Raw genomic sequence first — 21,395 nt, 5'->3', positions numbered from 1 at the left:
AAAATAAGAAGAAAAAAATGTGCATTTCTTCCCATATATTTTTTTTATTATTGTGGGCAAATGGTTTAATGTCCAATGTCCCTTCCTTTCCCTTTCAGAACAAAACAGACTAGAAATTCAGATTTCTTTTTTTCCTCTGTTTCCCCCCCCAAAATCTATGGTCAAGTGGAGGACTGGCAGAATAATAGTTTAAAATATACTGTGCAGAAGAAAGGTAATTGAGAAGTAATTTTTTCCAGATAATTTTAAAGAACTCTTTGTTTCTTTCGTTATATTTCCTTGGCTGTATTTAATTCTAGTACTGGAGAATGAACTCTAAGAAGCAAATAGCTCGTCTCCTTTTTGCAAACACCTCTGCAAGACCTTCAAGGTCAGCAAGAAGAAAGGGTGGAATTGGCATTCCTGAGATCCCAGAGACAAAAAGCCAAATAGAAGAAAGCTCCCAAATGTCCCTGCCTTTTCAGACACAGACGGTGAATTAAGGAGTACACCCTTTCCCTCCCACCCCTGTTTTGCATATAACTTTCACCTCTAATGATGTTTAGCAGAGTACTAAGGAAGAACTGACGCAGGGCCTTTGGATTTAGGGCTTAGAAACAAGAATAAAATCAGACAGAGGGGAACCAGAGGGGGACAGAGGAGGTTCTGCCTGTCCCCTTCTCCGCCCCAGCTCGATGGGAAAGGCTTTCTCCGCCACATGGTGAAGGGGGAACCTGCTGCCGCACAGCCTCCCCATTCACAATCACAGCGACATCCTCTTCTCATTAAAACAATCCGCAATCGCCCATTTGCAAAGATAAATGTCTCCCTTATAAGTTCCAGAGACAAGGGGGTAACTGGCTTACTCTCTTCCACACCAAGAGACTGAGTGAACTAATCAAAGCAGACCTAGCTCCTCTTTAGGGGACACAGAATATTTGCTCCTGTTTAACTCTTCCCGTTCTGCCACAGGTTTTGCAATAAAGCAATTCCTTCCAGCATCCTCAGCCCGTGCTTACTCTGCAAGGGAAACTCCATTTAAATCAGCGCCACGCACTCAAGAGCATGGGAACACACAGCTTCTTCTCCCCTGCATTCAGCAGCTGCCAAGTAGTTAAGTAGGCATAATTTGTCTCTTCTCCAGTATTAACAAGCATGTCCCCATCCTACATTTGGCTGCCTTTCTCCACAGTTCCTCCCCTTGCATCTGATTACAGCAACCCAACCAGTTGGACCGGATTCCCCTTTTCAAGGTGCTGCACCTTCTCTATCCACAGCTAGGAACAGTTTTTCCCTTTTTCCGTGCCTTTCCCGGAGCCCTGGCCAACAATGTCTCCCCGGGGACCGTATGACATACGGCTACGCTGGCAACGCAGAGTGCTCGGTCCCTGGTCCTGCGATCAGTTTACAATTAATCCATGAGTGCACACACACAAATAACGCAGCCTGACACCAAGGGGAGAGCCCAGGACCTCAGCGCCGAAGTACAGAGGCTCTGCCGCTTAACCTAAAGAGGCCCCTCTCTGCTGTAAGACGGGTTGTTTTACTGACTTCAGCTACCCACTGAAACAGGACACAATCCCCGTCTCCAAACCAGCGTATCGACAGGAGTTCACAGGGTTACAATCACACGCAGGCATCCCTGTGCTCTGCAAATGCAGGACCGAATGCACTAGTCAGTGAGGCTCTTTTGCAGAACGGCTTGCAAGTAGATGGAGATGATTCACCTAGAGAGAAGCAATTTTCCCCTCCCTCCCCAGCCATCTTCTCCAAATCCTGATGAAGGGATTTGTTGGAGACCCAGGACCTGGGTGAGAAGAGAAGGGACGAAGCAGACAGGCACCTGGTACCCATAAGATGTACCAGTCCACCCCACAAAATCCTAACCACCTCCGCTGCCAAGCTGCTCCTTGTCAGCAATTAGCAACTAGCCCCTAGGATCTGTTCCTTTTTGCTTTTGCCACTGTAGTTAAACAATTAAATGTGAAATTTTGCAGGAGGAGACTGCTGGGAAGACTGCTGAGGAAGGCAAGCCGGCAGCCTGGTGACAAGAAGCACTCCTGGGCAGGAGCCGTTGCTCCTGCACCTTGGCACCTAGCATAGGGTCAGCTCCTGGGTAGAGAGGTGTCTGTAGGGGGGTTCTGCGGTGCGTAGGGACGGGGTTCAGCTGCCCAAACACCAGTGTCCTCTGTCGTGGGGTATCCTGCAAAGCCTAGAGCTGCCACTCCAAGGGTGACAGTTGTCTGCAAGCCCTGTACCGTATCTGCCCTGATATGAGATGTAGATAAGAGATGCAGAGGTAGATAATCATGGAATCATAGAATCATAGAATCGTCAAGGTTGGAAAAGACCCTTAAGATCATCGAGTCCAACCGTTAACCCAGCACTGCCAAGTCCATCTATACCATGTCCTCGAGCACCGTATCTATCCGTTCTTTAAATCCCCCCAGGGATGGGGACTCAGCCCCTGCCCTGGGCAGCCTGTTCCAATGTTTGACCACCCTATCGGTGAAGAAGTTTTTCCTAATACCCAACCCAAACCTGCCCTGGCGCAGCTTGAGGCCGTTCCCTCTCGTCCCATCGCTTGTTCCTGGGGAGCAGAGACCGACCCCCCCGGCTCCAGCCTCCTTTCAGGCCGTTGCAGAGAGCGATGAGGGCTCCCCTCAGCCTCCTCTTCTCCAGGCTGAGCCCCCCCAGCTCCCCCAGCCGCTCCTCCCCAGCCTTGTGCTCCAGCCCCTGCCCCAGCCTCGCTGCCCTGCTCTGGCCACGCTCCAGCCCCTCCATGGCCGCCTTGGGGTGCGGGGCCCAGCGCTGAGCACAGCATTCGAGGGGCGGCCTCCCCAGTGCCCAGCACAGGGGCACCATCCCTGCCCTGCTCCTGCTGGCCACACCGTTCCTGACACAAGCCAGGATGCCCTGGGCCCTCTTGGCCACCTGGGCACCCTGCTGGCTCATGTCCAGCGGCTGTCGACCAGCACCCCCAGGCCCTTTCCCGCCGGGCAGCTCCCAGCCGCTCCTCCCCACGCCTGCAGCGGTGCCTGGGGTTGCTGTGCCCCCAGGGCAGGACCTGGCCCTGAGCCTTGCTGACCCTCATGCAGTTGGCCCCGGCCCAACGATCCAGCCTGTATAACGCGTATGTCCACGCTATCATCCTCTTACCCTTCCAAACAAGGTGGCTGGATCCAAACCATGTATTTAGCACGGTTCCTGGCCCAGGTTAATGTCCAAATTGTGTCTGAAGAATGTCTGGAACAGTGCTATCGGCCCAGGCCAAAATCACACCAGGGAGCGTGCTAACAATTTCATAGAGCAGATGAGCAAGTTCCAGTACCTGGGAACACTCAGAGCTGCTGTATAATTTACCAGCAGAAGATGTAGCCCACAGGGTGAGCTGAATCACTGGCTGGGCTCCCCTGACTTGTCTACATCTCATTTGGCTATAACGGAAGCCGAGACGCTCGGATCACCTGGAGACACTGAAGCTTAGGTGTCTTAATCTACAAGTTCAACCCCAGCTTCATTGTCAACTTATTAACCTGGGTGTCAGCACGATAGCACTGAGCATTAAGGCAGAGGAAAATGCTTTTATGTTTTTTAAATTAATGGGAGGAATTTTTGGCTTGCAGAACACAGTAGAAAGGGAGGCTGAGAGGCAGCACGTCAAGGCATCTGCCCTGGGTGCAATACAGAATAAAAGCAACTAGAATAAAACAGAAAAATTAACAGAGAGACGTTAACCCTTTCACAGCTTAACCATCAAAAGGGTTTCAATTGAAAGACAGCACCACGATTTCTCATTTATAGGTATCTGGATAGTATTTGGGTAAAGGAGTCGGCGTGAAGGAAATTCAGCGCAAATACCTCCAGCAGGATGGGAGCCTGCAAATACTCATGCACGGGAACAGCCACGTAAGGCGCAGTCTGCTGCCACTACCCACCGCCCCTGCTTCCACTCTGGGCAGCAATAACGCTTTGCGGAGCTGAGCACAACCTGAGACAGCCAAAAAAATTGTAGAGGGTCTCCCTGCCCATCTTGGATACCGCAGGTGCCAGCACAGCCAGGCCCGTGCCCCTTGGGGCTGCCCAGCAGCGCAGAAACAGAGACACAAAATCCCTTCGGGTCAGCTAGTTCATGGTTTCTCAACCTGTGTTTTATGGACCACAACAGCCTGGGAGACATTAAAGATGTTCTGTGGCACAACAGGAAAAAAATCACTAAATGAAAATGCACATACGGAGTCCCTGAGTGCATGCAAATAAAATCAGGAAGAATAAAATAAACAATGAGCATCCAAAACCACTGTGGCAATGCCGCACAAGGCAACCTGTTCTGCTTTCCCAGAAGGTTGGATGGTCCTTCGGTGTAAAAAGGTTGAGAAACACTGAGCTAGTTCTTCTGCCACAAGGCAGGAGCCACTCTGCCTAAACCATTCCTGACAAGTGTTTGTCTAACCTGTTCTCAAAAGACTCCAGCGATGGAGATTCCACCCCTAACCCCTAGGCAAGCTATTCCGGCAGGGAATTATCTGTAGCACTGGATTTTGTTGGTCTAAATTGTGTCTCCATCATTGCAATTCAAGCCCTTGTCCTATCCAATGTGAACACAGAGATCATTCCCTTTTCGGACATCTTTTGTGTGTCATTGGCAAGATGTTATTACATCTTTTCTCCGTCTTCTCTACAGTAAAGGGATTGTTTTTATATTTTCTGGACCTGAGGCTGTTCTCACACATGACTTGTTCTCAGAAGTATCTCCAGTTGGTCCTCAGCTTTCTCAAAACGCAGGGACCAGAACTGGCAATGGCTCTGCCTTTCAGACAGTCCTTTGGGATATTGACCTTTATTACAATTATAAGACACTGTCAGCTTATATTCAGTTTGTGATCCACCATAATTCCCAACAATTTTTACGCAGAGCTGCTGCATACTTGGGGTCTCTCAGATCTGCAGGTTTTGTAAATGCCATTCTCACACGCAGCACTTTTCACTTGTCCTTATCAAACTGCAGATCATTTCATTCTGATTTCTAATCTCCAAAGTTCAGGAAATCCCTCCAAGCTTGGGATCATCTGCAGATGAGTATGTCCTTTCCATTCCATCATCCAGATATTACTGAAAACACTTAATAGTTCTGGACTTAGGACAGACTTCAGCCTTCCAGTTTCATAATAAAGCATTTAAAGCTGAGCTGGGTGTGGGTTCCCAGCCAGTTCCATCCAGTCCCTATTTCCTGAGAGCACTTTGAGAAGGTCATGGGAATCGATGTAAAAACTCCTGCCCGGAGCACCATCATTTCTGGACACGGTTTCTCTCAAACTCAGCGTGCTCTAGGCTTTGCATACCAGATATTGTAATGCCGCGGGCTTTGAAGGGAGGTAAGAGCAGCTTTTGTGCTTTCTGCACCCTTGTCATCGGTATGATGGATGACAGAAGCGCAAGGAGAATTAGCTCTGAAGCAGCGTGATGAGAGCTACTGATCCAGTCTCATACGAAGGGTCAGAAATGTAACCTTTCAGCAGACGATTCAGCACTCGTGTGTGTTTGGAGGAAGGTTGTTTCCAGATTTTGGCTCTTTCCGTGGGGGTTCTAATGAAAACATTTTTGCCCTTTTGCCGGTATATCCCGTGGGCATTTTAAAACATCCAGCAATTTTCAAGAGACAGGTTTCAGGTCTGTCAGTTAGTGACTATCATGCTAAAAGGTGTTTTTTGAACAATAATCATTCAATTATTTTGTTTTCTTGGTGCCCATGAAATTTCTTATTATCAAAAAGCATGCATGTCAACAAGTTACGGAAAGCATATTTCCTATAAAGATGAATAATCCTTATGAGCTTAAAATCAAAATACTTGTCTGTAAAGACCAGCTCATACGCAAAAAAGTTTCCACGAGTGACCCATTAGGCATAAAGAACAAGCATCATAGTTCAAATCCAGTTACTGTGCAAATACTCTTTATCAGAGTGCTGATAAGGAGCATCATTTCTATATTTGTGTTTAGCTTGTGCATCATACGTGACCACGTAACTGGTTCTTTGGTTCCATTTATAAAGGTGCGCACAGGGCTCAACCATACAGTTACTACCAAGCCACGTGAATACATTCAGCTGAATTCACTCATTTATTGCAATAAAGTCCCTACGTCTGCGTTCCTGTTTGCATAGGAGACTGAGCAGATTACGGCTGCTCTCCCGTAATGGCCTGTAAATGGATTTTGCCGTATAAAAGAGAAAGCACAATGCGATATTTAAGGGATGACCTTAGGACTAGGGCAACTCTCGTGCCATTGCGTGCTCTGCCATCAGGTCCCTGCGTAGGGCAATTGGAGTTGTGCTCCCTTCAAGCAGCCAGCTACGACTCCCTTCACAGGCTATGGAAAGACATCAGCATCTCTAGAGGGCTGATCTTTCATCCCACATGAAGTGAGATGAATTACCCTCTGGAAGCACTGCTTCCTCTCTGTGGACTCTACAAGGCGCCTCCAATGACCAGACCAGCCAGGCTTAAATATTATGTTTCAGACATACACAGCTGGCTGGAGAAACCCCATCCCAAATGCCCAACTTGCAGTCATGTGTGGTTGGGGCAAAAAAACCCTCTCTCATGTCTTTCTGTGCCTCGTTTTTTCATCTGCAACACAGGGTGACAGCACTTTCCTGTCTCATGTTGGAGCTGTGAAGATAATGGCAGTAAGAAATTGTGAGGTGCTCAGTGATTACGGTATTAGGAGCTGTATGTGTGCACTTGGTAGATAACGTCATTTATTACAGGTTTCAAAGAGCTGCTAGCAGGCAGCGGCAATGCCTAAACATCTTCTTCGAAGACTTCACAGACTTTTCCCAGGGTTTCTTATCCCATTTCAGATCATTCTGATGACGGAATGTGATTTCCCAAGTTCAGAACCTACAGAATGTGGGCACTGAGGGAATTTACACCTTTACCTTCCTCAAAAGCAGAGCAGTTACAGCTCACTTTCACATCAGGAAAATGTGAAAATAGGAAAAATATATTTTCAAGATAGGATAGGTTTTACATTCCCATTATAGTAATCTCTTGATCAGTTCAGAAATCTAGCTGTATTTAAATATATATTTAAAGAGAAAAGTTTACCCATTTTCCAAGCAGGGCTCTTCTTTCTTCAAATACCTATAAAACACACACACACAAATAAAATTGAATATTTAAAGGGGATTCAATATGTCCTAAGAAAAATACAGCTTGAAAAACAGTCTACAAAATATAAACAGAATCACTGAATGGAAGAGTTTGGAAGAAACCTGTGGAGATCCTTTAGTCCGAATTCCCTGCTAGGGTCAACTAAAGCAGGTTGCTCAGGACCACGTCCAGATGGGTTTTGAATATCTTCTTGGATGGAGACTCCACAGCTTCTGTGGCTACCACCCTCACAGTAACAACATTTTTTCCTTACGTCTAAATGGATTCTCCTGTATTTCCATTTGTGGCTATCACCTTGTCTTTTCACTGGATGCCACCAAGAAAAGTCTGGCCCTGTCTTCTTTACCCTTTCCCATCAGGTATCTATACACATCGATAGGGTCCTCCATGAGCCTCTCTTCTCTAGGCTGAACAACCTCAGATCTCTCAACCCTTCCGTAGACATCAGATTCTCCAATTCCTTGAACATTTTTGCAGCCCTACACTGGCTTTGTTCCAGTAAGTCCATGTCTGTCTTGTACTGGGGAGCCCAGAAATGGACACAGCATTCCAGAGCTGTCCTCACCAGTGCTGTGTAGAGGGGAAGGATCACCAGACTTGACCTGCCACCTACACTCTTCCTAATGTAGCCCAGGATGATGGTGGCCTTCTTTGCTGGCTCATGGTCAACTTGGTATTCACCAGGACCCCCAGGTCATTCTCTCCCAAGCTGCTTTCCAGTCAGTCCGTTTCTCCAGCCTGTCAAGGTCCCTCTTAATGACTGGGACAACCTGCTCAGGGACATGGTAGAGTCCCCACCACTGGAGGTTTTCAAGACACAACTGGACAGGAGGCTAGATAATCTCATCTAGACTCCCTTTCCCATGAAAGGTTGGACCAGACGATCTTTTCAGGTCCCTTCTAACCTGGGCTGTTGTCTATGATTCTACAATTTATGAGAGCACAAATATCTATCAACTACTGGTCTATCAACTACTCCTCCCAATTCTGTATCATCTACAAACTTGCTGAGGGTGGACTCTGCCCCATCATGCAAGTTGTTAATGAAGATTTTAAATGATGCTGGCCCCAGTGTCGACCCCTGGCCTGCTCCACTAGTGACTGGCCTCCAGCTGAACTTCGTGCTGCTGATCACAGTCCTTTGAGGCCAGTAAGTCAGTCAGTTTTCCATCCACCTCACTCTCCATTCGTACTTCATCAGCTTGTCTATGAGGATGTTGTGGTAGTCAGTGTTGAAAGCCTTAATAAAGTCTGAAAATCAATCAGTTTTCCTGGACCTCTCTTCTCTCCGGGACCACATCCCATGTGATTCTTCCACATAGATGCCTGAAGAGGTCAAAATCTGCTTGCCTGAAGTCCAGGGTTGTGCTCTTGCTATTTGTCTTGCTCTTTCCTCTCGGTATCCTGAACTCCACCATCTCCTGGTCACTGCCGCCAATATTATCCCTGACCTTCACATCCCCAACCAGTCCTTCCTTCTTTCTAAGTATGAGGTCCAGCAGAGCATCTTCCCTTGTTCATTCCTTGATGACCTGTTCCTTCATCCTGAAACCTCCTGGATTGCATGTGCCCTGCTGTGTTGCTCTTCCAGCAGATATTGGGGTGGTTAAAGTTCCCCATGAGGACCAAGGCCTGTGAACGTGACGCTTCTTCCAGTTGTCTGAGGAAGGCCTCATCTACTTCCTCCTGATCTTCTTCAACTCTACAGGCTGGTTCCTGTGGAAAGTTTCTTTCACTGAAGAAGACTCCCTAAAGTTCAAGGGCTATGTGGGCACGACTGTGAAGGACAGCTCTGCAGACTGGCTGCAACATGCTACCTCTCATCTCCAGCTCCCTTCTTTGCAGCTGCTGCACACACTATGTGCCAACATAGCACTCTACTCTCTCGGGCATACAGTGATGTGTGGTGTCTCACGTGCTTTGGTGAGAGCAGAAGCTGGGCTTCCCACCTCTTTATTTTAGAAATTTCAGTTCTCCTGAGTTGGAGCCATTGGGTGCCTGAAATCTCCTAGAATGGATACATCACGGGTAGCTATCACACAGCCCTAGCGATGGCTTCAATCTTAACGCAGCAAGACTGTTAGGAGCAAGATAGTGAGGCCAGTCTTTGTTCCCTGGTCCCTTTACAGTGACAACTAACAAGAAGGATGATCAGTATCAAAATACAGTGGAGGATTTATGATGTTGACCTTTATCCATAGGGAGCTAGACCTGAAAGCACTAGCACGTGGCTTCCCACTACCACAAAACCGCCTTCAGGATTGTGACCTGGGAAGTGAGGAAATGCTGTAGATGATTTTTCCAGAAGACAGATCAAAGAGGAAAAAGCCCAGCTTACAACTGCACATAAAACCAGCTATTAACCACAACTAGGAAAACATGCTTGATCATTATAAACTCCAAACATGTTATTGCTTTGACAGCCTGCAAAGAAGGTTCCTGCAGAGAAAGACACTATCAGTGCTGATGTCTGGTGCAGCGGTTGACAGTGTTAGCTCTGTCTCTCTCAGCAGGAGTGTCTCTTGCGAGGGGTGGAAAATGACATTTCTTTTATTTGTATGTTGACAGTTATTATTTGCTTTATTTGCATGTGGGACACTTGGCAACGAAAAAAAAAACAAACTAACAAGGTGAACTTGGAAAAGGATTTGCCACAAGCGAGTGATGAATAGTCAAAGATCTAAGTTTTGGGTTGGATAATTCAAGTGAAGCAGGGAGCTATTTATATAACTGAAAGCAATGTTAATGGTCTTTGATCAAAGAAAGTCACATATTTGCTTTCAGCATTCTTGGAGATAGATCTGAGCCAACTCTGTCAGAAAGTTCTGCCTACTCCAGGCACTTGGAAGCATTAATTAGCAACAGAATGGCCCCAAATTGGTATAATCATCCACTGCCTTAATCAAGCCCATGTTTACTGTCCTCTCCTCCAAGGCCTTGGAGTTATACCTATAGTGTGCCTAAGCTGGCTGGCCTTGGATGCAGCCTGAGGCCTAGGTTGCTCCTCAGATCTGCCATCTCACATCCATGTCTTCAGGTGGTTTTAAATAAGCTCAAGTTCAGCCTGGAGAAGAGAAGGCTGCGGGGAGACCTTATTGCAGCCTTTCAATACTTAAAGGGGGCCTACAAGAAAGATGGGGATAGTCTTTTTAGCAAGGCCTGCTGCATCAGGACAAGGGGTGATGGTTTTAAACTAAAGGAGCGGAGATTTAGACTGAACACAAGGAAAAAATTTTTCACGATGAGGGTGGTGAGACACTGGAACAGGTTGCCCAGAGAGGTGGGAGATGCCCCATCCTTGGAAACATTCAAGGCCAGGTTGGACGGGGCTCTGAGCAACCTGATCTGGTTGAAAATGTCCCTGCCCATGGCAGGGGGGATGGACTGGGTGGCCTTTGGAGGTCCCTTCCATCCCAAACCATTCTGTGATTCGATGATTCTATGAAGTTCAAGGCTGAGTGGCAAATCCTTCCACCCTTGGCTGCAAATGCCACTGGGGGCTCATCTACCCCACACCTGAATTACTGCCCAGCAGAAGGCAAATCATCTCCCGACTTCCAGTCCTTCCTTAAAGGCAAGAAGGACTCAGCAGGACTGATGCTGAAGGCTGTCTGGTTTTGCTGTGGGCGAGCAGGCTGCCCCGTCTCCTACCTTTGCTTCAAGGTTAACTGTAGCACAACCTTGGCATATCTAAGACTCCACCTCTGGTTTTCTGACCATGAATGCTGCATAATTCGAGGTTTCCTAATTCTGGTTTCTTGACTTTGGTCTGTCCCTCATGGTGATCCTGGATTTAAGACAATATCATGACTGCCCATGTCCCAGTAGTAACACCCCGGATCGTCTTTTCTGTTCTAACAGCTGCTGTAAGGGCAGAAAACCATAGATGGAGGCAGCAGGACTTGGGATGTACAATAGGCAGGAGAGAGCTGGATCCTACCAACAATGCAGACAAGCGTACTCTTGAGCATCCTTGAAAATCCAGGGAAATCTACAGGAACTACTAATGGAGTACCCCCAGGATTACCCAAAATTAGACAGGTAGCAAAGTTATGCTACTAACTGTTCTTGGGTCTGCTCCTAACAGTGGTTTAGATGGAGCTTAAATGCTTCTGCCTTGGATCAGCTCTGAATTCCCACCGCTCCTGCCCCTCATTGCCTGTTCTCCTAACAAGTACATTTCTTACGCATCTCTCCTCTCTATGCTTTCATCTTCTCGCTGTTTTTCACATACCTTCTATCTATAAATTCTTTTCTCTCTGCATGCCTTCTCTTAATTCAAGAGTGCAGAAATGAACAGAGATACGATTACATGAAAATGGTGCCTTCTCACTCATAGCTCCCTATATATATCAATTGGATTATCTCCCAATTTCAGCTCTGAGCAATATTTTTGTTGCAACTATTTTTTTTTACTGCAGAGCAGTATAGTGCTATATGAAAAGGAGTTTCAGGCAAGTCAATGCTTTAAAACCTGGATCAGAAACAAACAAACACTTTTTATCATGAATTTCATCACTGAGCACAGGTCTGGGAGCTTATGGTATGTTCTTTCCTACCTGGAACATCATTAAGCTTTGGAGTATACAACACCACAATATGACCTCCTAAAAGTTTTGCTGCAGCCCAATGCAACATCAGACTGCCTAAGGAGCAGAGGAGTAAGAAGGTGGGAAAAGGTGGTTTTACCCACAACCTTATTTCTAGTTAGATCATACTTTATTGCACAGTGATGTGCATCTGTGAAAATATGTTTTAAAGGGTGTAGGAAACAGACACTAAAATGATTCAAAGACTGGAGAATATGCCAGACTGAAAGGACTTCAAAGAGCTCAATCTGTTTAGTTTATCAAAAAACGTTCAAGTGTCGGCTTGAAGCAGTGTAAAAGTCCTTCCACAAGTAAAAAATACTGGTTACAGAAGAGTTTAATAAGCCAGCAGGGGAAGATTTAAATGATGGAAGCTAATGCTAGAGGTATTCAGACAGGAGACAAGGTTTCATCTTTTCATGGTATAGGGGATTAATCATGAGACAATTATTAGGGAAGTGATGAAATTTTCATTTCATAAGGAATGAAGGCCCTCAGCCCCAAAGGAGGTCTGGACACCTTTGTGGAAGATGTATTTTAGCCAAATTCTAGTTACTGAGCTCAAGAGTGGGAGAACTGCGCAGAACAAGAGGGCCCAAGAAATCCAGAGAGCCAGACTACATGATGTAATGGCCTTCTCTGGATTAAATTCTATGAATCATCAACAGAAATTTAAACTGAATTCTGGGGGAGGAATATGCTCCTGGTGATACATGAGCCAAAAACCTCTCAGTTATGTTAGCAGATCCCAGATATAGTATACAGAGTGGGAGGTTAGGAAATGCATCTCGTTATTTATAAATTGCGTGCATCACTTCAGTTTCCAAAATACCAAACTAGCCTCATCGCTGCCAGGCTTAGCAGAGAAGCCAGAGCATGGGTACTAAGGTCTCTCCTACGAGCTGAGATGGAGCACATCGGCCACTCGGAAGCCTACACTGACACTCAGTTTGCTCTGGAGTTAAACTAAAGTCTTCTGGAGCAGAAAAAAGAATAATTTGGTAACTTTCACTGACAATTGAATACAGGGGTTTTTTTGTTTAAAAACAACTGATTTGGTAAAATAACAATACTCGAACTAAATACTTGTATGCTTTAAACAATGTACATTAGAACTTTTGGTTTTTACTTAACATATTAGTTTATATATATATGTGTACATAATAAAGACTGTATGTGTGTTTGATATATACATACTTCTAATAGTAAACAAAACCTCTTATTCCATTACTCATGACCTACACAGGCAAAAACATAAAGGAGGTTGTAGCGAGGTGGGGGGCGGTCTCTTCTCCCAAGTAACAAGCGATGGGACGAGAGGGAACGGCCTCAAGCTGCGCCAGGGCAGGGTTGGGTTGGGTATTGGGAAAAACTTCTTCCCCCAAAGGGCTGTCAGGCCCTGGCCCAGGCTGCCCGGGGCAGGGGCTGAGTCCCCATCCCTGGGGGGATTTAAAAGCCGGGGAGATGTGGTGCTGAGGGACATGGTTTAGTGGTGGGCTTGGCAGTGCTGGGTTAACGGTTGGACTCGATGATCTTCAAGGTCTTTTCCAACCGAAACAATTCTATGATTCTATAAGTTAAATTTTTCTAGGACTTGAGAATTTGCGAAGCGAACCTGAGAATCTGTCTTGGGATTTGAGAATATTCAAAACCCGACTGGACAAGATCCTGAGCAAATGCTCTAGCTGACTTTGCCTTGAGGGGTTGGACGAGATGTTCTCCAGAAGTCCCTTGCAACCTCAACAATTCTGTGATTCTATGAATTTGGCCCATTTGCACGGAACTTGCCTTGTCATTCATGAGTTGATGGTTCAGCGGTGTCCACGTGCTCATCTTGGTCTGTAGCTTGGGGCCATCCATGTTTCTAGGAGGTGCAAATGCCATAGATACAGGAGATGGTGGGTCCTGTGACGTCTTGTCAGCACCAATGGCTACAACAATTGAACAGAACAAAGACCAACATTATCTCTGTGCTACTCCATTACAGTATGTTAGTGAAAAGCAAGTAATTTTAAGAGAGAATCCAATGATTTCATAGCACAGCAATGATAGAAGTAAAATTATTTGAAAGTTAGTTAGGGTCAGGCCTTTTATTTTGTGTACCCCCAGTAACTGTGACAATAAAGGCCAGATTTCCTGATAGGACCTCTGTGCACTAATGCCATATAAATAATTAATAATTAAGCAGGTCTTCCCCATCACAAATGTTATCGAATATGCCTTTGATTTTTGCTGCATGAATGATCACAACAGGGTATTCGCAGCAAGCTAGAAAGTACACGAAATTTCTCTTTCCAGTTGTTGGCACTGAAAATTGGAGATAACTTGTGCATCTACTTAAGTGACACTAGCTAGGCTTTTACTGATTTTGATGGGCATATAATGCCGAGTCTCGTAGGGCCAATTTGTTTCTGTAACACTTAACTGAAAGAAGGAAATCCAGAATGGTTCAGAATTGACTGAAATCTCTCAGGGTCCTGTGTTCAGGCGGATTGGTTTTGATGGTTTGCTCTGACTGTGCTGCTCTTTTAAATAAAAATTTCTACATTAAGTAAATCGGACATTTAACAAAATTTTTCCTTCTGTTTTGTGACACCAAGTAACTGGACTTTGTTCAGACAAAGTCATTTCTTCATAAATTCTTGCTCAAACATAGGAAAAGCTTTTTTTCCTTCATCTTCTCTCCTGCAGCTGGATTCAGCAGGATAATGTCATTGCTCACCTCAGGCATCCAGTTTCCAGACTGGAGGCTTAAGCTGCGGCAGCCTGAAAACCAACTCATTTCTTTACCACATTAAAAAATATCTCAGTTCCCTGCATATAATTATTAAGCAATTTTTCTGTAAACACTTCAGATCGCTTTAAAGCTCCACAGTGGCAAGCTGACTAATAGGACTTTTGGAACAAAAGAAAAGGCAAATCCACTAAGTAACTCCAATATCGCGTTGCCAACCTACCCTGAACCCAAGCACCTCAAAACCCACCCAGAAAAAGGCCCTTTCTTGCTAATACAGCTCTGAGGCTCACAAGACACCTCTTCATGAAAGGCCAGTCCACATTCCTTACCCAGACGAAATTCCTCTCTATATCGATGGAAGATTAATCTTCAAAACCCACTGCAGGATCTGTCTGGGCCCATCACCTTTTTGATTTAGTTTTTCCTCCCTTTCTTTCCTAAGTTATTATGGAATCAAAGAAATATAAAGAAAAAAAGGAAAAATCTGTTATATCTTTCTCTCTGCATCTAGTGATGTAATATGGTCTGTGGTTAGGAAAAAAGTTCATTACAAGAGTCTGGGTTCTTTCTCTCTTTTTTTTTTTGCTAGAGATCCTTAAATAACTTTTTGTCTGCACACCGCAATTTTAACTTCCCACAGAGAAGCCACGGAAAGCTAAAAGACATACTAAGGTTTCAAAGCCTCACATTCTGTAGTTGGCCAATGTTAGAGGCTTCTTGTGCAACTGAGTAGGTGCATTTGGGATACGCATTACGATGGGATCGCTTACTGGGTTGGTTTTGGTTTGTTTTGTTTTTCTGCAAGGCCCCTGCCCTTTTCAATGCACAGAAATACAACATTACAAGCTAGAGAAACAGCTCCACTGCCAAAAAAACAGGTTCAGGCAACCATGTCCTGTTTTTCAGGGACAACCTTCTACATTAGTCACAAAACCATCAGTTGTCACTGCAGCACACTCCCAACCCCGGATTCACGTTCCAGTTTCCCTACGCAGACGTGCTTTCTTGGTGCTGGAGCAGCCGCGTTCACAAAGCACCTCCGCAAACCGGCGTGTTAGCAGCTCGTAGCCCAAAGAGATCGTCGTGCCTCTGGACCTTCTTGTGCGCCTTCTGTGCCAAAAACGTGGCTTGGAAGGCACCTGGCAGAAGTCATATTCCCAGCTGCACATGCCATAAAACTGCCTGAACTGCACTTGATGTTCGAGCACGATGCATAAACAGAGCTGCAAAGGCAGGTACCATCAGGCAAAAAGGCGAGCGTAGCCAAACATTTTAACTTTGTACACGACGTGCCATCCCTCCCTCGCTACCCCTTTGCTAGCGCAGTCACACAACCACCGTCCGCTCTGCTCCTCATCTCCCCAGCTACACTCGAAATGGTGACGAGGGGAGGGAGGCAACCCCAAGTCCAACCCCAGCGGCGTGTCTTTACAGGGTGAATTCTTTGGTGAAGTCAGGCCCTGGCCCAGGCTGCCCGGGGAAGTGGTTGAGTCCCCATCCCTGGAGGTATTTAAAAGACGTGTAGACGTGGTGCTCGAGGACATGGTTTAGCGGTGGGCTTGGCAGTGCTGGGTTAACGGTTGGACTCGATGATCTTAAGGGTCTTTTCCAACCTTAACGATTCTGTGATTCTATGATTCTATGACTGTGCAATGTCGCTTTAGAGCACGTGTTTTACTGGGGTTCCTCAAAGGCACGCTGTACATGCTGGGACTCGGTGTGCTTACTTATTAGGTGGCCTTGAATTTCATGGGATGCATCTGAGGATCCAGCAGTGTTAGACAATCAAGAAACACCTCACTTGTAACAACAGCTAGCCTGAAAATTGGACTGCAAGTTCTTTATAGGCCTGCTAAAAAGAGACTTGGTTTACCAACTACAGTTTAGCTGCCTGTTCCCCAAAGGAAAACCTGCACTTCTTGTCTTCACCCTGAACTCCCTGTCCCTGGCAGGATTAACAGCTAATCTGGCTTCTTCAAGAGCCTAGAGTAACTCTGATCAGAGTTAATCTATGACATGATACTGCAGTGGCTGTTGCAGCTTGCTCAGTATGCTTTAAAAAGCAGCTGGTGTACTGTGCAGACCAGCGATTGCCAAGCTGTTTAGCCAGGGCCCCACTTTTCTTCTGCAATAGTCGTTATCTTTGGGCTGGTTGCCTGAGATAACGTTCCAGAGATTGCTCCAGCTTGGTCTTCACGTATCCTGGGATGAAATTCATCAAGCCCAGCTGATCTGAAAACATTCAACTAGCAAGAGACATGAGATGAGGTTAACAAGAAATCAAGCTTTAAATATATATAAGGAAAATATTGGTTCACTACCCATAGAGGACAAGCTATTGACACATGATGCTAAAAAAATTACCTATTTTCTTCTAGGGAGAATAAAAAGGCAACGTAGGAACAGGTGGCAGGCATAGTAAATGCCAGCGCAAAAGAGATTTGGGGGAAAGGGTGGGGAAAGACCAAGTTTCGTGAGCATACACAGTGTTTTCAAGCCGGTTGTGTCTGATTAACTTCACACCAAGCTGGTCAGAGATCTCCAGCTGTTTCAAAGCAGTTACCTTACACAGTTTGCAGAGAGCAGGTGAGCCCGGCAGAGCGTAGATGTTAAAAAAGAGCAAAACCACCTGGGTTACTACAGCCAGAGAGTACCTAGGAATGGTTCACAGTTCGAATGAAAGGATATGCTGAGTGGGGATCCAAGAGATTTGTGCTTTTTGAGATGTACGAAGAAGACATACATTAATTTCACAGGGCAGGAAAGATGAATGGCGTTGTCTAACAGCGCCACAATTTCAAGACTGATGGAAATCCTGCTGAAGCCAATGCAAATACTTTCACTGATTTCAGTACAAGTCGGGTCAAGTCCTTGGTTTAAAAAAATGTGATTACATTTAAGAAAGATTAACAATACATAATGATCATATCATATTAACTAAGGGCATTGGAATAATTTCCTTTAGCTGGATTAATCTCTGCTTAACCCTCTGGAATGGCATTCCAGAGGTTTGGGCAAACCATACTCAAAACAAGTCCTTCAGAAGCAGACCCACTTTATTAATGTTTTTGACCACATCTCCACAGCAGTAAGCCTTTGTGGTTCAACAAAGCCTGGTGCACTCAGAGGTTTAAGGATGCATTTTGCAGAGAAAAAGCCTGATCACATTAATCCACGTGACGACCATGGCACCGTCGAGGAGTTCAGTTGCGAATAAACAGAATTTGACTGAATGAATCTCAAGCTCAGACAGGAAAGTATTTTTATTGTAAATTATTAGATCAACAATAAACAGTGCAATGATTGATGCTATGGAAGAAATGCTTTAAGCAGTAGTAACAGAAAAACAATCTAGAATGTAGGCCAAACTATAGGGCATTCAAAATGGAAAAATTCAAGCAGATTGCTCTGAGTGGAAAAGATAATGTGCAACAGATCCTCATATGTAGGGGGACACTTAGAAAGCTGGCAAGAGGAGAAGAGCAGGAGGCTAAGTGCACATTTGCAATGATTTACGACAAGGAGGCCAATACTGCACTCCTTTCCCTCTAGCTAGCCCTTAACCCACAAGCTGCAAAGCACTGACAGCATCCAGCCTTCCACACTTGTCACCTGCACCTTGCACGGTGACGCCCTGTCCTCAGTTAACACAGCTGCTCTGACTGCATCATACTGCTAGTGTTCCCCGCTACTGCATCAGTCTTCTCATGGCCGCCCTCAGTCCCGTGGAAGGCTCTGCGACCCTGACACTGATGTTTGCCCAGCTGGCTTCGAGGATCTCTGTGGTACCAATGCTACAGCGTCAATAATCCCCAGAGCACGGCATCGCCGCGGTACTGATAAACCCAAACACCTGCAGCACCTCATGCCGCTCATATTTCTGCCTCTCCCCAGCACCATCACCTCTCCGCACCCTGCACTGCACCAGACCAACACCCTTACCCCTGCCAGGGTGTGCTAGAAATATCCCTGTGCACAAGAACCCAAGGTTTGAGTACCCCTACCATGCCCATTCTCTTCAGAACCATGGCTCAAAGCTGCATCAGAGGAGGTTCAGACTAGGTATTAGGAAACATTTTTTTGCCGAGAGGGTGGTCAAACACTGGAGCAGGCTTCCTAGCAAGGTGGTCAATGCCCCAGGCCTGTCAGCGTTTAAGAGGCATTTGGACAATGCCCTTAATAATATGCTTTAACTTTGGTCAGCCCTGAAGTAGTCAGGCATTTGGACTATATGTCATTGTAGGTCCTTTCCAACTGAAATATCCTATCCTATCCTATCCTATCCTATCCTATCCTATCCTATCCTATCCTATCCCTTTTACCCCACAGCATCACTCAGCTCCAAAGGACTGGTGCCCTCTTTGGTCTCCAATAAACCCCGCGATCTCCCCTCCCCGGTGATGTCAATACCTGACTGCTCTCCTCTGCGTCCACGCTACAGATGTTCTCCAGGATCTGCTCTGAGCCCAGAAGCACTGAGGCCCACTCCTGCTCCGCATCAGTCTCCTCGTGTCCTGCAGGGCCAACGTCCTCCCAGGAGCTGTCACAGCACTGCAGAGTCCCAATGACATTACACTCAGGGGAACTGATCAGTATTGATCCCTAACACCTTTTCTCCCCTAAATAAGACAACAGCAAGGTCCCTTTTATCCCTACAGAATAAAGCATTTCCCTTTCTACCCCAAACCTCGCTGGATTTATATTCTGTTATGCAATTGGATGATCCATGGTGTCCTTACCTCAAAGCCCCCCAGAACGTCCCTAGTCCTGCAGCACATACAATTACACCGCCCACCGTCCCCCTGTCCTGTGATGCCCCAATAGCTTTCCCCACCCCACTTTAAAAGGTGGTAGCAAACCCCAGCTGCTCGGTACTTGTGCCCATAGATACCAGTGCTTTTTCCACCCATTTACCAAGTTGGTAAAGCACAGGAAGGACATGGAGCTGTTGGAGCAGGGCCAGAGGAGGCCACCAAAATGGTCAGAGGCTGGAGCAGCTCTGCTGTGGAGAAAGGCTGAGAGCTGGGGGTGCTCAGCCTGGGGAGGAGGAGGCTGCGGGCAGAGCTGATTGCGGCCTCTCCGTGCTTAACGGGGGCTGATAAGAAAGATGGGGACAGACGTTTTAGCAGGGCCTGTGGCAATAGGACAAGGGGGAATGGTTTTAAACTAAAAGGGGAGGTTCAGACTGGACAGAAGGAAGAAATTGTTTGTGCTGAGGGTGGTGAGACACTGGCCCAGGTTGCCCAGAGCGGTGGGAGATGCCCCATCCCTGGCCACATTCAAGGCCAGGTTGGACGGGGCTCTGAGCACCCTGGTCTGGGTGAAGATGTCCCTGCCCATGGCAGGGGTGGGACTGGGTGGCCTTTGGAGGTCCCTTCCATCCCAAACCATTCTGTGATTCTATGATTTATACTCTTTGCATGATGTCTTTACGCCCTGTGCCTTTGAGCATTAATATTTCTAAGTACTCCTTCCACTGACATCCCTCCTGGGACCCAAGGGAACAGCAGTCCTCTCGGGCCCCAGGCCTGGCGGTGCTGGGCAGACCCCAGGCCCGTTGTGCCTCAGTGTCTGCGGCGTTTATACCTTCTCCGCCGGCTGCGTTGCAGACCCCCTTCCTCCCAGCACCGGCCGTGCTTGCCGCACACTGGGGTCTTCCATCTTCCCATCAGACCCCCTCCCTGCATCCTATTGAATCCGGTACCCCCTCCGCATCCCCTATGGAGTTTGTACTCCCCTCTCTTTCCACTGTCCCACTGCATTTGTGTCCCCCTCCCCACGCCACGCTGCGCTTCTCCCCTCAACGCCCCACAGCATTCGCCCCCTCCTGCCCCACTGCAGTTCTGCCCCCTCCCCACGCACCCCCTGCCCACCCCCGTGTGCCCCACGCCCTCCCAGGGGATCCCCCCACCCCGTGGCCCCTCAGACCTCGGTCACCCCGGGCCGGGCCGCCCCTCACCTGCCTCCTCCCCGCCCGCGGGCGGCGCGGCCTACTCCTCCCGCCAGGCCGCTTCCCGTCGCTATGGCAACCGCTTCCCGCGCCCCCCCCGGAAGAGCGCCAGCCAATCAGCTCCTACGGAGGGGGGGGGGCGGGAAGGCAAAACGGTCGGAGGTTCTGATCTACCTAGCAACCTGCCCGACTCCTTCTGATTGGCTGGTTCGCTTCGGCAGGGAGAGGGGCGGGGCGCGGCAGGGCGTGACGGCACGGCGGGGCGGGGCGGGGCGGGGCGCGCGCTGCGGCGGGGTCGGGCGGGAGGAGGCGCGGCCGCTGCCTCCGCCGCCACCTGAGGGGAGAAGCGGGGCCGCAGCGGCGGGACCCCGCGCTGAGGTAACGGCGGGGACCCGGGACCCGGGCGGGGCGGAGGGGGGCGGGATGTGAAGGTGGGCAGGGGGTTTCCCTCAGGGATGTCGTTCTTTCGCCTCCACGGCGGCCGCCTCGCTCGCCAGGGGCAGAGACACCCGCTCCCGGAGACGGCGCTGTGGGGGGCGGCCATGAAGCGTCCTCTGGGCGGGGGGAGTGAGCGGAGCGGAGCGGAGGGTGAAGTCCCAAAGGACAGGGGATGCTGGTCGTGTCCTCCGCTGAACGACATGGAGGTACCGGATCCCCCCCCCCTCGCCCTCAGCAGCGCCTCGGGGCCGGGAGATGCTGGTCCCTGCGTTCCCGCTGCCCCTGTCCCTGCCGGTGCGCTGGTAGGGACATCCCCAGCAGAAGGGGATGCTCATCCCCTCCCTTCCCCATCCCTTTCCCATCGGGGACCCAAGGGGAGGGGGGTGCGAGTCCCCCTTTCCCCTCGCAGTGCCCTGGGAGCCCGAGGGAGAGGGTTCTTCGCCCATGTGCACCCTCCCTCCTTTTCCCCTTGCAGCGTTGGATCCAAAGGAAAGGGGACCTGCCGCCTCTCCTTCCCCCAGCAGTGC

At 47.9% G+C, this 21,395-nt stretch overlaps 1 protein-coding gene across 1 annotated transcript in view; it reads right to left on the bottom strand.

Annotated features, from left to right (window-relative positions):
• The window catches only part of FBXO16 (F-box protein 16), a gene marked incomplete at both ends in the record, with an annotated part of 32,804 nt that extends 19,177 nt beyond the window's left edge, over nt 1-13,627 (bottom strand). The window contains 2 exons of the mRNA XM_082305238.1: nt 7,089-7,124; nt 13,532-13,627. Of these exons, the coding sequence (XP_082161364.1) occupies nt 7,089-7,124; nt 13,532-13,627 (132 nt within the window). The remainder of the gene's footprint in view (nt 1-7,088; nt 7,125-13,531) is intronic.
• Nucleotides 13,628-21,395: the final 7,768 nt, after the last annotated feature.

Source organism: Platalea leucorodia, assembly GCF_965183815.1.
Source record: "Platalea leucorodia genome assembly, chromosome: 3".
NCBI classification, from domain to species: Eukaryota; Metazoa; Chordata; class Aves; order Pelecaniformes; family Threskiornithidae; genus Platalea; species Platalea leucorodia.
This window is presented reverse-complemented; position numbering and strand designations above follow the sequence as displayed.